The sequence below is a fragment of the Bos grunniens genome, chromosome 9 (genome assembly GCF_055505025.1).
Source record: "Bos grunniens cultivar Pamir isolate PY7600 chromosome 9, Bosgru_T2T1.0, whole genome shotgun sequence".
Classification (NCBI taxonomy): domain Eukaryota; kingdom Metazoa; phylum Chordata; class Mammalia; order Artiodactyla; family Bovidae; genus Bos; species Bos grunniens.
In genome coordinates this window covers 89,332,246-89,344,340 of record NC_141173.1, presented here as the reverse complement: position 1 = coordinate 89,344,340, position 12,095 = coordinate 89,332,246, and the positions used below count along the sequence as shown (strand labels likewise).

General features: G+C 43.9%; 1 protein-coding gene across 2 annotated transcripts in view; it reads right to left on the bottom strand.

Annotated features, from left to right (window-relative positions):
• The window catches only part of AKAP12 (A-kinase anchoring protein 12), a 118,872-nt gene that overhangs the window by 22,414 nt on the left and 84,363 nt on the right, over positions 1-12,095 (bottom strand). The window contains exon 1 of one of the 2 annotated variants that reach the window (XM_086318322.1): positions 4,417-8,519. The exons of the other annotated variant lie outside the window; for it this stretch is intronic. Within the exon in view, the coding sequence (XP_086174448.1) occupies positions 4,417-4,444 (28 nt within the window). The 5' untranslated portion in view covers positions 4,445-8,519. Of the gene's footprint in view, positions 1-4,416; positions 8,520-12,095 lie in introns of those variants that run through there. 2 annotated transcript variants of the gene reach the window in all.

Here is a 12,095-nt window from a genome sequence, read left to right as displayed (position 1 = left end):
TAATAGTTTGAACAGTTTAATAAACCCTTCCAAGGCTTAAAAGAAAAGGCGACTGAACATTAGTAAAGTGAAATAAACTTCAAAATATATGAATAGTTGTATCTTTAGTAATGGCAAAAGAAACCCAAATTTGAAAGTATTTCCTGGATAGAAATTCAACTTTGGCAGAGAACTGTCAAAGCTTTTCCTATTTTGGTGTCATCTTCTACCAAACTCTGTTTATCTGCTGATAAATACCCAGTCAATTCCAATTTGTAAAATCACTCACAAGAGGTCTGTGATGAGTATGAGCAAATATACATTTTTCTTGTAAAAATATAACCCCCACCTCTCAAGATTCAAAGCGTCCCTGATCCCAAAGGTTTAAAGATCCAGTCCCCTGCCCTAATCCCCACACAGACACTTCCCACCCCAATCTCCAGAAAATGCAAGAACCAGTTGTGAGTCCAAAATCTGCAGGATCGACTTTCTTTTCTTACTCTTCCAAATACTCAGTGATTAAGTGATGAAAATATGACTTATTTTCTTTTACTTCAGAGGTTTAGAAGAAAAAAAAAACTTTTAAGGAATGTGTCATATTATAGATTACAAAATGTTAATGTTTTTATCCAAACTTAACTGTTTATCAGAGGAAAAGTGCATCTCGAATACAGTTATAACATCAATTTTTTTTTGTTTGTTTAGTATAACCAGCTCTGTGCAGTCCCCGAGCACTTCAGGACTGCTTGCTGTGACATCTGGAACTGGTTAGCTTTCCCCCACGATTTGCAGCATTGTCCTGGAATTTCTCCAGGAATTCTCCACATTCTAAATCCATCCCTTATATCTTACACACCAAACCAACTCCCCTTGTTCTAATGCTCATCAACCAAAAAAGCCTCCAGGAGATGTGTAACTGGGTTTAAAACTCAGAGAAGCAAAGGCCAGTATAGGAGCATACAGACTTGGATACTGACATTCCCTGGTCCCTTTTACATCTGAGCTGGCGTGTGAAATTGTGTGCATCACAAAACCAGTATCATCCTTTACGAGAGGAAGAGGTCCTTTATAAATGACTCCACAGCTGTGCTTCTTAGTAGCTGGGAACACCAAGAGAAAATGAGGTTTCATAATAAAAAGGGGATTATAGGTAATCACCTTTTGCAGGATTATTGTGGGAAACAATGATAAGCCACTAGAGTGGGTACTCGGTACAAGGCAGTTACTGAGCCAGAGTTGTGAGGTAATTAATTTCATGTCTCACAAGTCCCTTGGCAGAGAGAAGCAGCCATGTGTGTGCGTGTGGGGGGGGGGGGGTGGGGGCGGGTATTTTTTTAATCCTATAAAATGATTTGCATAAAGATATGTATTATCAATAATCGAGAACTGGCGTGATACGGGAGGAGTCTTCCCACTCTACTTTAGAGATCAAGAATACTGTTGCCTTAATTCCTCATATTCTTCATTTAGTCTCAATAATGTGTGTAAGTTAGGGAAAACAGGAAAGATATTTTCCTAATTCAAAACAGTCTTTTTTTTTTGCTACCATATCACTGATATATGGGTGGAAAGATGATACCTCTCTCATCATCGTCACATTCAATTACTTATTTTCTAGTATTTTTTAATATAAACTTATTTATTTTAATTGGAGGCTAATTACTTCATTTTCTTGGTCATGCCACATGGCAAGTGGGATCTTAGTTCCCTGACCAGGGCTGGAACCCATGCCCCTTGCCTTGGGAGCGCGGAGTGGTAACCACTTGACCCCCAGGGAGGCCTCTATTTTCTACTTTTTTAAACCAAGGCCACTGCTAACACAATGTGAGGGAAAGACTTCAGGAAAGGCAAGAGCATGTGATGTGAATAATCAATCATCTCCTGCTTCAAAGTTTGTTGTATTCATTTCAGGAGGGGGGTGCACAAGGTCTGGGGAGGGGACAATAATGGTCAGTATTAGGTGACAGCTTTCCCCTCCTTTACAAAATGAAAACTCATTCCTAAGCAGTTCTACAAAAATGTCATCAAACCTGTCCAATTCCTATTAAAAATGTCATCAACCCTGCCCAATTACTATTAATTGTGAAACTGAAATACATTCTTATGTTAAGGCCTTCTCACTAAAGAAGCCAAGAGTAACTTTCTCCTACATTATTTAAATGAGCAGTGCCTAAGTGACAAGAAACCTTTTGCTAGTCAATCAATCCTGAATGCTAATTTTAAAAGTCTACATTGCTTTTCAAGATTCTGACCAGCTATTTAAAGAATATTGATTGCAAATCTTCCTCGGTAAAATAACTTGCAGAGGGAAAAAAAATAAGGGGGCGGGACTTCCCTGGTGGCTTGGTGATAAAGAATCTGCCTGCCAAGGCAGGTGACATGGGTTCCATCCCTGATCCGGGAAGATCCCACAAGCCAAGGAGCAACTAAGCCTGTGTGCCACAACTATTGAGCCTGTGCTCTAGAGCCCGGGACCCACACAAAAAGAGATGCTACTGAACTGAAAAGCCCGCACACTGCAACCCAAGAGTAGCCCCTACTCGCCCCAACTAGAGAAAATCCAAGCCATCACAGCAAGGAAGACCCAGCACTGCCAAAAATAAATAAATAAGTAAATAAAGTTATTTTTAAGAAGACAGCTAAAATTCCTTTTTAATTTTCACTTCTACTATAAAATGGTTATTTGTTTTGATTAAAGCTTTGGAGTTTAATATTTTCTGCATACTTTGTTTTAACCAGGAAAAAGTACCATAATTTGTCACATCCTTCATTTCAACATTGTAATAAAAGTAACTCAGGAAGCAATCAACCCAGCTACCTAAAGTTACTCTAAAAATGAGACAGTCCTTCCAACATTTAGCATTCCATTAGGAGCATTCCATTAGGATTATCTGAACCAATTTTTTAAAGTCGCCTCAAGTATCACCCACTCCAGTATTCCTGCCTGGAGAATTCCATGGACAGAGAAGCCTGGTGAGCTACAGTCCATGGGTCACAAAGAGTCGGACAAGACTGAATGACTTTCACTTCACAAGCATACCAAGTTGGTGAACTCAATTTTTGCTAAAAAGGACATTTCTTCCCCATAAGAAACTTAGCATGTGATAAACTCATCAAATAGTGAATGATAAAGATGGTACTAAACACAAAAGGCACTCAGAAAAAGTCATCATCATAGAAACCCCACCTCCAGCGGTGACACCCCACAAACCACACTCCCAGGCAGCCTACCCAGGGTTGAGCATTTTTATATCTCATTCACAGAAAACTTAATGATCTGGAAAAAAATGAATTTTGTATTTTTTTATTTTCAAATGTTGTATAGTCTAATAATTTAAAAAAGGTTTTTTAGGCATCAGGTAAATTTTCACACAAGTTAAAGTGTAAAAAGGCTAGCTGAGTTAACTTGGGGAAGGAATGTTAAGGAAATCTCAAAGTAAACAAGTTAATCTATAGGAAGTGAAAGGTATTTTTTGTTTCACTAAACTTTCACATTCATTTCAAATTCCAGAGGAGGAAGAAGGCTTTGCAGAGGCAATTACATTGAGAAAAATTTTAAGTCTTAGAAATGCTACACTGCGCTTTTAAGAAAACATTTATTTGGAGAGCAATGATCTCAAATGTTTAGAGAGGAGCTGATATTATAAACCTAAATTAGCAGATGGAGTTTAATTTTTGATGAGGGGAGAAAAGGCAGAAAGGGGGAGGAAACAAGTAAATTCCTAAGGACTGAAGCTACAGTATAAATTGCATGAAAAGATCAAATGACAAGTTAGAAGAGTCCTGAGTACATTCCAACAGTTTGATATCTGTAACTTATTTGCTAGAGATGGCTATGATATATTATCATTCACATTCACAGCCAGATTTCTAGAAAGCAAGCTTATGTTAGTCACTAATTTTATAGTAACTATGGCTTTATTGAAACCACCACATAAACCACAGCTAACATTGTAGTCCCCTAAATGATCCTTCATTGAAAGTTCTAATAAGCAGGTCAAAATGCCAAATATTGCAATTTCTCAACAAGAATTTTTTTTTTCATGACTATAGCGGGCAGTTAGGCTGTCACAATCTATGTTCAAATTCACCCCACTCCAACACGCATCTTCAGTTCGGGTAGGGCTGTCCTCTCCCTCCACCAAGGCGAGAGGTGCAATCCCATACACACACACACAAAACATTACAGGTCTCCCCTGGGCATTAGGAAGATTCCTGCACGGGCAAGAAGAAAGCCCTGAGTTTGCGTGGCCCTGCTGAACCAGAGAGAGAATGCTCTTCGGATCAAAAAGTCAGCACAGCGAGAGAAGTAGGGGTCCATCAGGGTGCGTCGAGCCAGTTGCCCTGCACCACCCCTCATCCCCACCCCAGGCCAAGGGCAGGTTCCTCCACCTGCCACGGGGGCAGAATATACAGCAGACCCAGCCTCCGCCTTACCTGTGATCGTGAGGACGCCCAGCATCATCCCACAGCGCACCTTCGAGCAGAGAGAGCTGCGAGCCTCGACCTCCTAGGGCGGGTGGCCGGAGCCGTCTTGCCAGCGGCCCCCCACCGCAGCCTACGCTGGGATCAGCAAAGAGCTGAGCGCCAGGCCACCCTCGGAAGATCAGGGAAAACCAGAGGCGCCGTCGGAGCTGCAGCCAGAAGCGGATTCAGGCTGCCTTCCCCCGGCTAATTATACGAGGACCCACCCACCCCTCCATCCACCCACCCATCCGGGCCGGCGGGCCGGGGGGCTGGGAGCCGGCCCGCCCTCCCTGCGCTCCGGGGACTTGGCACGGCGCTCACGAGTCATGTGTTTCGCTTTAAAGGAGAGGAACCCTCCCCGTAGCTGGCCTCTGCTCGTGGTCAGTAAGGCTCTGCGGAGACCCGGGGAGGGTTTCAGAGTTGCTGGGATGAATAACACCAGAGTCAGCAGCATTTTATCTAAACCGTTACTTCATTCCTGGCACCGATTTACTTTTGTGGCTCAGCTTTTTAATATTACTTTTAAAAAGACATTAAATTCTACCGCCATTAAAAAAAAAAACACACTGTGTTCTGTATCCTTATGTTTGTTTAGAGGCTGATGAGGTGCAAAAATGCTGTTCTCTTTTTTAGTACCTATAGTATTTTATATTTTCACCATCTGCTTCACACACACACTGCACTGATCTGGGGTTGGCAACCCTCAGTTGTCTTGTTTCCTGAACTCTTTGAGAAGGGCTGTTACAAGGTGAACATGTGTCTTCAACACTTAATCAAGGCAACTTAAAAAAAAAAAGAAAAAAACCTAAATATTTGAACATTACTTTGTTTTTTTAATGGCAGAAGTCAGCTAACAGACACACAGCATGAAAATCAGTCAGAGCCGATATTTAAAACTCAGAAATTGTCAAGCAGCCCTACATTTGTAAAATCTTTTTTTCAATGCAATTTCAGATTTATTCTGTATAAAGACACAGGATAAGTGATAAGTTGGAGGGTTCTTACGATTTTGACATTATTTCCCATGTTAATTTTCTGTTAGCACAGGTCCGTTTAGGTCCCCTGGGGTTTGTTTCCCTTTTTTTTTCATCCTTTTCCTCTTTATCACTTCATGCCTTGCCTGTCTGACCCCATTAGTACAGGCTCTCCCTCTAAGTAAACCAAAGGTAGGTTTTACTTTTTCTTCGTACAGTGAAGATCTTGCTCATCCCTGCTCCAGGGCCAGGGAGAAAGGTGGGGGACTTGGGTGGACCAGAGTGGGCACAGAAAAAGAGGAGGGAGGAGGGGAACAGAATTATCAAGAAAAACCCAAAAAGCACAGACAGGCAGGCAGGCATGACACGTCGTTGCTCCCTCTGGCCGCGAGGGGGCGCCACGCACCATATCAGGCCTGCACTGAGCAAGGTTAAGGCGGCACCGCTGCCGGCGATCAGACCTCGTTGAAAAAACCGTCTTCTGCCTCTCTCTAGATCCGACTTCCCCCTTATATTTCCGCGAACACCCAGCCTAGACAAACGTCCGCTTGGGAACAGCAGGGATGCGCCTTGTCCTGGGAGCTGATTCCCAGAGAGAGCCACTGAGCAGCCTCCTAACCCTTTATCTTCCCTAGAGGAGCCTTCCCTTTGGTTCACAAATTGCTTCAATCACAGTCCCTCTGGTGCGTGTGAAATGTTGCTGGTGCCTATTGTCCCTCCAGAGTCCTCGTAGCCAAGGGGTCGGAGCAGCTCTGCATTCTTCTGCTCCCCGCCCCTATCTATCTATCCCCGCTCCCTCCCACCCCCAACCCTGGAGAGTCCCTTAGTTGTGCAAAATAAGGGAGAAAGCCAGCTCTGCGGGCTGCTCTGCTGGCCTCAAGAAATAAGTGGTCTACAACCAAGCTTCCAAAACGTGTGCAGCAGCCTGGGCTCCCCGGGGAGCTGAGGTTTCAGCTTCGTCATTTCTCAGCACCAGCTGCTGGGGGCACCAGATGACTATCACCTGGGGCCACCTCAAGGACAGTCCAACTTCTAGGTGCATCTGTCGATTCTGACCTTGCTTGGCTGTGCCACCAGCTCCTCTCCTATCTAAAAATCCAATTCTGGGACTTCCCTGGCGCTTCCACTGCAGGAGGCATGGGTTCCATCCCTGGTCAGGGAACTACGATCCTCCTGTACCTGTGCAGTATGGCCAAAAATAATTTTTTGAAATAAATAAAAATAAAAGTCCAAATTCTAACAACAGGAAGGCATCATCTGGATGGAAGAAACATCATCGGGATGGAGAAATATCACAAATGTAAGGTCTATTTAAAACATTTAAAAAGGTAAATGTACTGCTATTCAGCTTTGGTGCTTGAACCTTTTTTTTTTTCTCTTTTTATGACATTGGTGAAGACACCAACACTGCGGACTTGATATTCTTAACGAGGCAGTTTAAACCTGGAGGCCAATCAAGAGATCATGTGGCAAGCTGTCACCTCTCCTAGCAGACAGTCCTTGTTGGATCTCCACCTCAAAGAGTAATCAAGGACAGGGCGTGTGGCACAGCTGCCCGATAAGCCTCTGTGTGTCTTGGATTTACAGAGAAAAGTCATCAATAAGGATAAAAGCTGGATGGAGTAAAGATCAGACCCCAGGTAAGTGTACAATGCAGGCAACCTTCTTTGGTTATCACTTCCATTCCTTATTTGCTTCTTTTTGTTACATCAGAATTTTTAGAGGAATACATCATCACCCAAAGCAAAAAGCAAAAATGATGGGAAAACGTTTACCAGTATCCTAAATGAATGGATGATTAGGGAGGAAAAAAGTGTTTTTCCCAAACTTCCTGGTTCATTCAACAAATATTTACCAAGTTCTAGCATTGGGGTGGAGAAGGAAATGGCAACCCACTCCAGTGTTCTTGCCTGGAGAATCCCAGGGACGGGGGAGCCTGATGGGCTTCCGTCTATGGGGCTGCACAGAGTCGGACCCGACTGAAGCGACTTAGCAGCAGCAGCAGCAGCAGCACTGGAGAGGGCAATGGCAACCCACTCCAGTGTTCTTGCCTGGAGAATCCCAGGGACGGGGGAGCCTGGTGGGCTGCTGTCTATGGGGTCACACAGAGTCGGAAACGACTGAAGTGACTTAGCAGCAGCAGCACGTTAACTGTGCTAAGCCCCTGGGGATACAGTTGGATACTGTCCTTACCCTTGGGGACCTCAGTCTTGGGTGGTAAACACACCCAAGGGAAGAAGTGGGGTCACTTCAATATAGCCCACCTCAGGAAACATCTGAGCTAGCCTCTGAAATGATGGGAGATTTGACGGGGCAGCCCGACCTGAGGATGAGCATACGAAGGCAGTCCTGCAGAAGGGCGGCATGTGGAGAGGCAGGGAAAAGGGGGCATTAGTGAGTTTTTTATAGCTTTGGGGCTTCCCAGGTGGCACTAGTGGTAAAGAACTCGCCCTGCCAACGCACGAGACTTAAGAGATGAGGGTTCTAAGATCCCCTGGAGAAGGAAATGGCAACCCACTCCAGTATTCTTGCCTGGAGAATCGCATGGACAGAGGAGCCTGGTGGGCCACAGTCCTTGGGGTTGCACGGAGTCAGACACGACTGACGTGACTTCAGGCAGGCACAGGCTCAGAGTCAGCTTAGGGAGACTGGGAGCAGGAAGGGATAGAAGTGATAACTAGAGATGAGACAAGACATATTACATTGGAGGCCAGAGTATGAAGGGACCTGAATGACATCTTAAGAACATTGTAACAAATAACCCAATTAAAAAAAAAAAAAATGATCTGGATTCCCTGGTGCTCCTGTGGTTAAGACTCGGTTCTTTTATTGCCACAGCCTGGGTTCAATTCCTGGTCAGGGAACTAAGATCTCACTCTTGGGCCACAGCTAGAGAGCCTGCACGTCACAACTGGAAAGCCCATGCACCACAACGAAGATAATAAATATATTTTAAAAACGATGAAGTATCTGAATGGACACTGCTCTAAGGAGGACAACACAAACGGGCACGTGAAAAGATGCTCAAGGTTATGAGCCATTAGGAAAATGCAAACAAAACCACAATGAGATACCAATTCACACTGACTGCTACTGCTGCTGCTGCTAAGCCGCTTCAGTTGTGTCCAACTCTGTGCGACCCCATAGACGGCAGCCCACCAGGCTCCCCCATCCCTGGGATTCTCCAGGCAAGAACACTGGAGTGGGTTGCCATTTCCTTCTCCAATGCATGAAAGTGAAAAGTGAAAGGGAAGTCACTCAGTCGTGTCTCACTCTTCGTGACCCCATGGACTGCAGCCTATCAGGCTCCTCCGTCCATGGGATTTTCCAGCCAAGAGTACTGGAGTGGGGTGCCATTGCCTTTTCCATCACACTCACTAGAATGGCTATAATCAAAAAGACCAACAAGATAACAAACAAAGAAACTGGACCCTCGTACATTGATGTGTTGACATATTATTTAATTATATCGGGAACAGGCAAATCTATAAGGACAGAAAAATGGACTAGCAGTTACTCAGACCCAGAGAGCTGGAGAGAGAGGCTGCTAACAGGTATGGGGGTTCTTTGCCATGAAACGAAAATGTCCTAAAATTGACTGTGCTGATGGTTTCACATTTCTGTGAATATACTAAAACCCAAAAACATGTATACTTTAAATGGGTCACCTGCATGATGTGTGGATGATATCTCATGAAACCTTTTTTTTCTTTTTTTAAGAAAAAAGAACTTCATATGAGTTCTGGAGGCTGCAGGGAACCATCAGAGGCTTTGGAGCAGAGCTAGAGTCACACAGTTTGAACTGTGATTTAGAAAAAGTAACTGGGCAGTAACGACAATGAGAAAGATGCTCTAGAAATAACATTGATGGAAACCATGGTGACCAAGGTGAGGAAGGAGTCAAAAAGTTGGCTGCACTCACATCTCTGAGATCATCCGAATGGAATGCAGCAGGTGAAGTCAAAGGTCTGGAACACTGAAGAAGACGAATCTGAACAACGGCTCTGAGAATGGACAGAGATTAGAGGCCATCAGGGAGAAACCGGCCTGGAAGCCCAAGGTGGAGAGGACTCAAAGACGGAAACAGCAGAAATAGTGGGATGCGTGCGCATCACAAAGCAGTGACTCAGGATGAGAACTCAGGAAGCCTCGAAGTCCAGCGAGGCTGGACAAGTGGACAAAAAGCTGCAATCAGGACAGAGACCAAGACACCAGGGTCAGCACAGAGGCGAGGTTCATTAACTTCCTCCAAGGAGGCATTTAACCTACACGCGAGCATCGTCGGGAACTAGGGACTTGTGAGTGTATGCTAAGTCCATTCATTCATGTCCAACTCTGCGACCCCATGGACAGTAGCCCGCCAGGCTCCTCTGTCCATGGGATTCTCCAGGCAAGAACACAGGAGTGGGTTGCCATTTCCTCCTCCAGGGGAATCTTCCTGACCCAGGGATGGAGCATCGGGAACTGGAGACTTGGACTCACCCCAAATCCACTCCCAACCCCCATCACCCCTCCTTTCATTTTTCTTTTCACCCCAGCTTTACATTCAGAGGAAAATAAATCCAAACCCAATGAGGTTGCTTTTCCTCTGGCTGCAAAGGGCAGATGAAATCTAAAGGAGCCTCTATGCACTGCTGCTCCTTTAAAATGCTTCGAAGATCATCTCGGGTTGAATTAGAAGTTGCTGCCAACTAATAACCATGAAGAAGATGAAACTATACACTGAATTAAATGACATCGGGCAGGTTCTCCTGGGCTCAGTGTATTTTCAAGTCTTCTCTGATCCTTTGCTACGAACACAGGCAAATACCAGTTAATTGAATTTTATGGTCCAGTTGAATTGGACATGTTTGTGTAGACATGGTTATTTTGATTCAAAATCCTCAAGACAAATAATCTGAAGACTAGTTCCTCAAAGGGACTATTGTAATACAACAGAAAAGCTAAGGGGGATTTAAAAGTCACTTAGCCAGACAATTTATCAAAAAAAAAGGAAAGGGGGAAATTAAATATTAAAAAAAACTCAATCCAAATAATAAAAGTGATATAGAATAAGTTTATTTCTCCTCTTTTTGAGTTCACATGTTGTAATATTCGACTTGGCAATTCTACTTTTATTAGCTATACCAAAAGTAGAGTCAGACACGACTGAAATGACTCAGCAGCAGCTATACCAAATCAAAGTATAAATTTATATATGAAAATTTTAACTGCTTGGGATGTATAATATATTTAAAGAACTTAAGTGTCCCAATACTAGGAAAATAGTTTATTTAACTCTTCACTGGACTATCTTGCAAAACAATGTGTTTGAAGCAGTTAAGGACATGGAGAAATGCTTACATTGATATAGAAAGCCACACACCTCTTTGTTAAGTATATAAACTATATATTCAATACAATCTTGATTTTGCTTTCTAAAGTATGCTCACATAAGTGAGGCTGAGCAAAAAAAGAGCCCAAAAAGAAAACTATCAAAAACCAACCATAGTGGAATTACGGGCAATTTCTCTCCTGATATTTTCCTCCACTTTACAAATCTTCTACAACAAGCTCTGTTACTCTCACGGTTAGACGGCAAGCACATCTGATGACCAGCTTGTGGTTGTTGCACAGAGGGGACCCGCACTGCCAGACCTTGCACCTTCCAGCGATACCTCCGATTCCATTAAAAAAGCAAGGCAGACTTGGGGCTTCCCTGATGGTCCGAAGAATTCGCCTGCTGATGCCGGGGACATGGGTTCAGTCCCTGGTCCAGGAAGATTCCACATGCCACAGAGCAACTAAGCCCATGCGTCTCAACTACTGAGCCCCGTTGAGTAGCAGCTACTGAAGCCTGTGCGCCTAGAGCCTGTGCTTCACAACAAGACAAGCCACTGCGACTAGAGAGCAGTCCTCGCCGGCCACAACGAGAGAAAGTCCTCTCGCAGCAACAAAGACTCAACGCTGCCCCAAAATAAAACAAATAAAATGCAAGGCAGTCTCAATCATGATCTTCAACTCCCAATCCTGGACTATATAAACTAGCAAGCTGAAAGCAGATTCACGTCAAAGTGTAATCTTCTAAAAATTAGGATATAAGCATAAAGGTGTTTCCCTACCAAATCTGGTCAGGTGTTGGCACAGGAATCAGATTCTCTGCTGAGTGCCTTGTGTTCAAATCCTTTATTCTTCTTAAGACTCTGAACATTGGTATTTGGTGTGGTCTAGAGAAGATTGCAAAGTCTTAAAAAGGAGTTGTGGTTCTGGTTCTTCTGATAGCAATGTGGCCAGGAGTAAGGAATTCTTCTAACTCTCTGGGCTTCAAGTGATGGGAGAATAAAGACACCACTAACGCTAATGTTATCTTAAGCTCTACCAAGTGTATTTGAGAGACATAATAAATGTTACCTATTATGCCTAAACTATCCACTTCCCAATGGGGCAAAAATTGGTTCATGGTTGACCTTATTCTTTTACATATGAAGCACAGATTTTAAACATACACATACAGACACACACACATACACATACAGACACACACACACACACACACACACACACGGCTTCCCTGATGCCTCAGTAGGTAAAGAATCTGCCCACAATGCAGGAGACCCAGAAGATGAGGGTTCAATCCCTGGGTCGGGAAGATCGCCTGGAGGATGAAATGGCAACCCACTCCAGTATTCTTGTCTG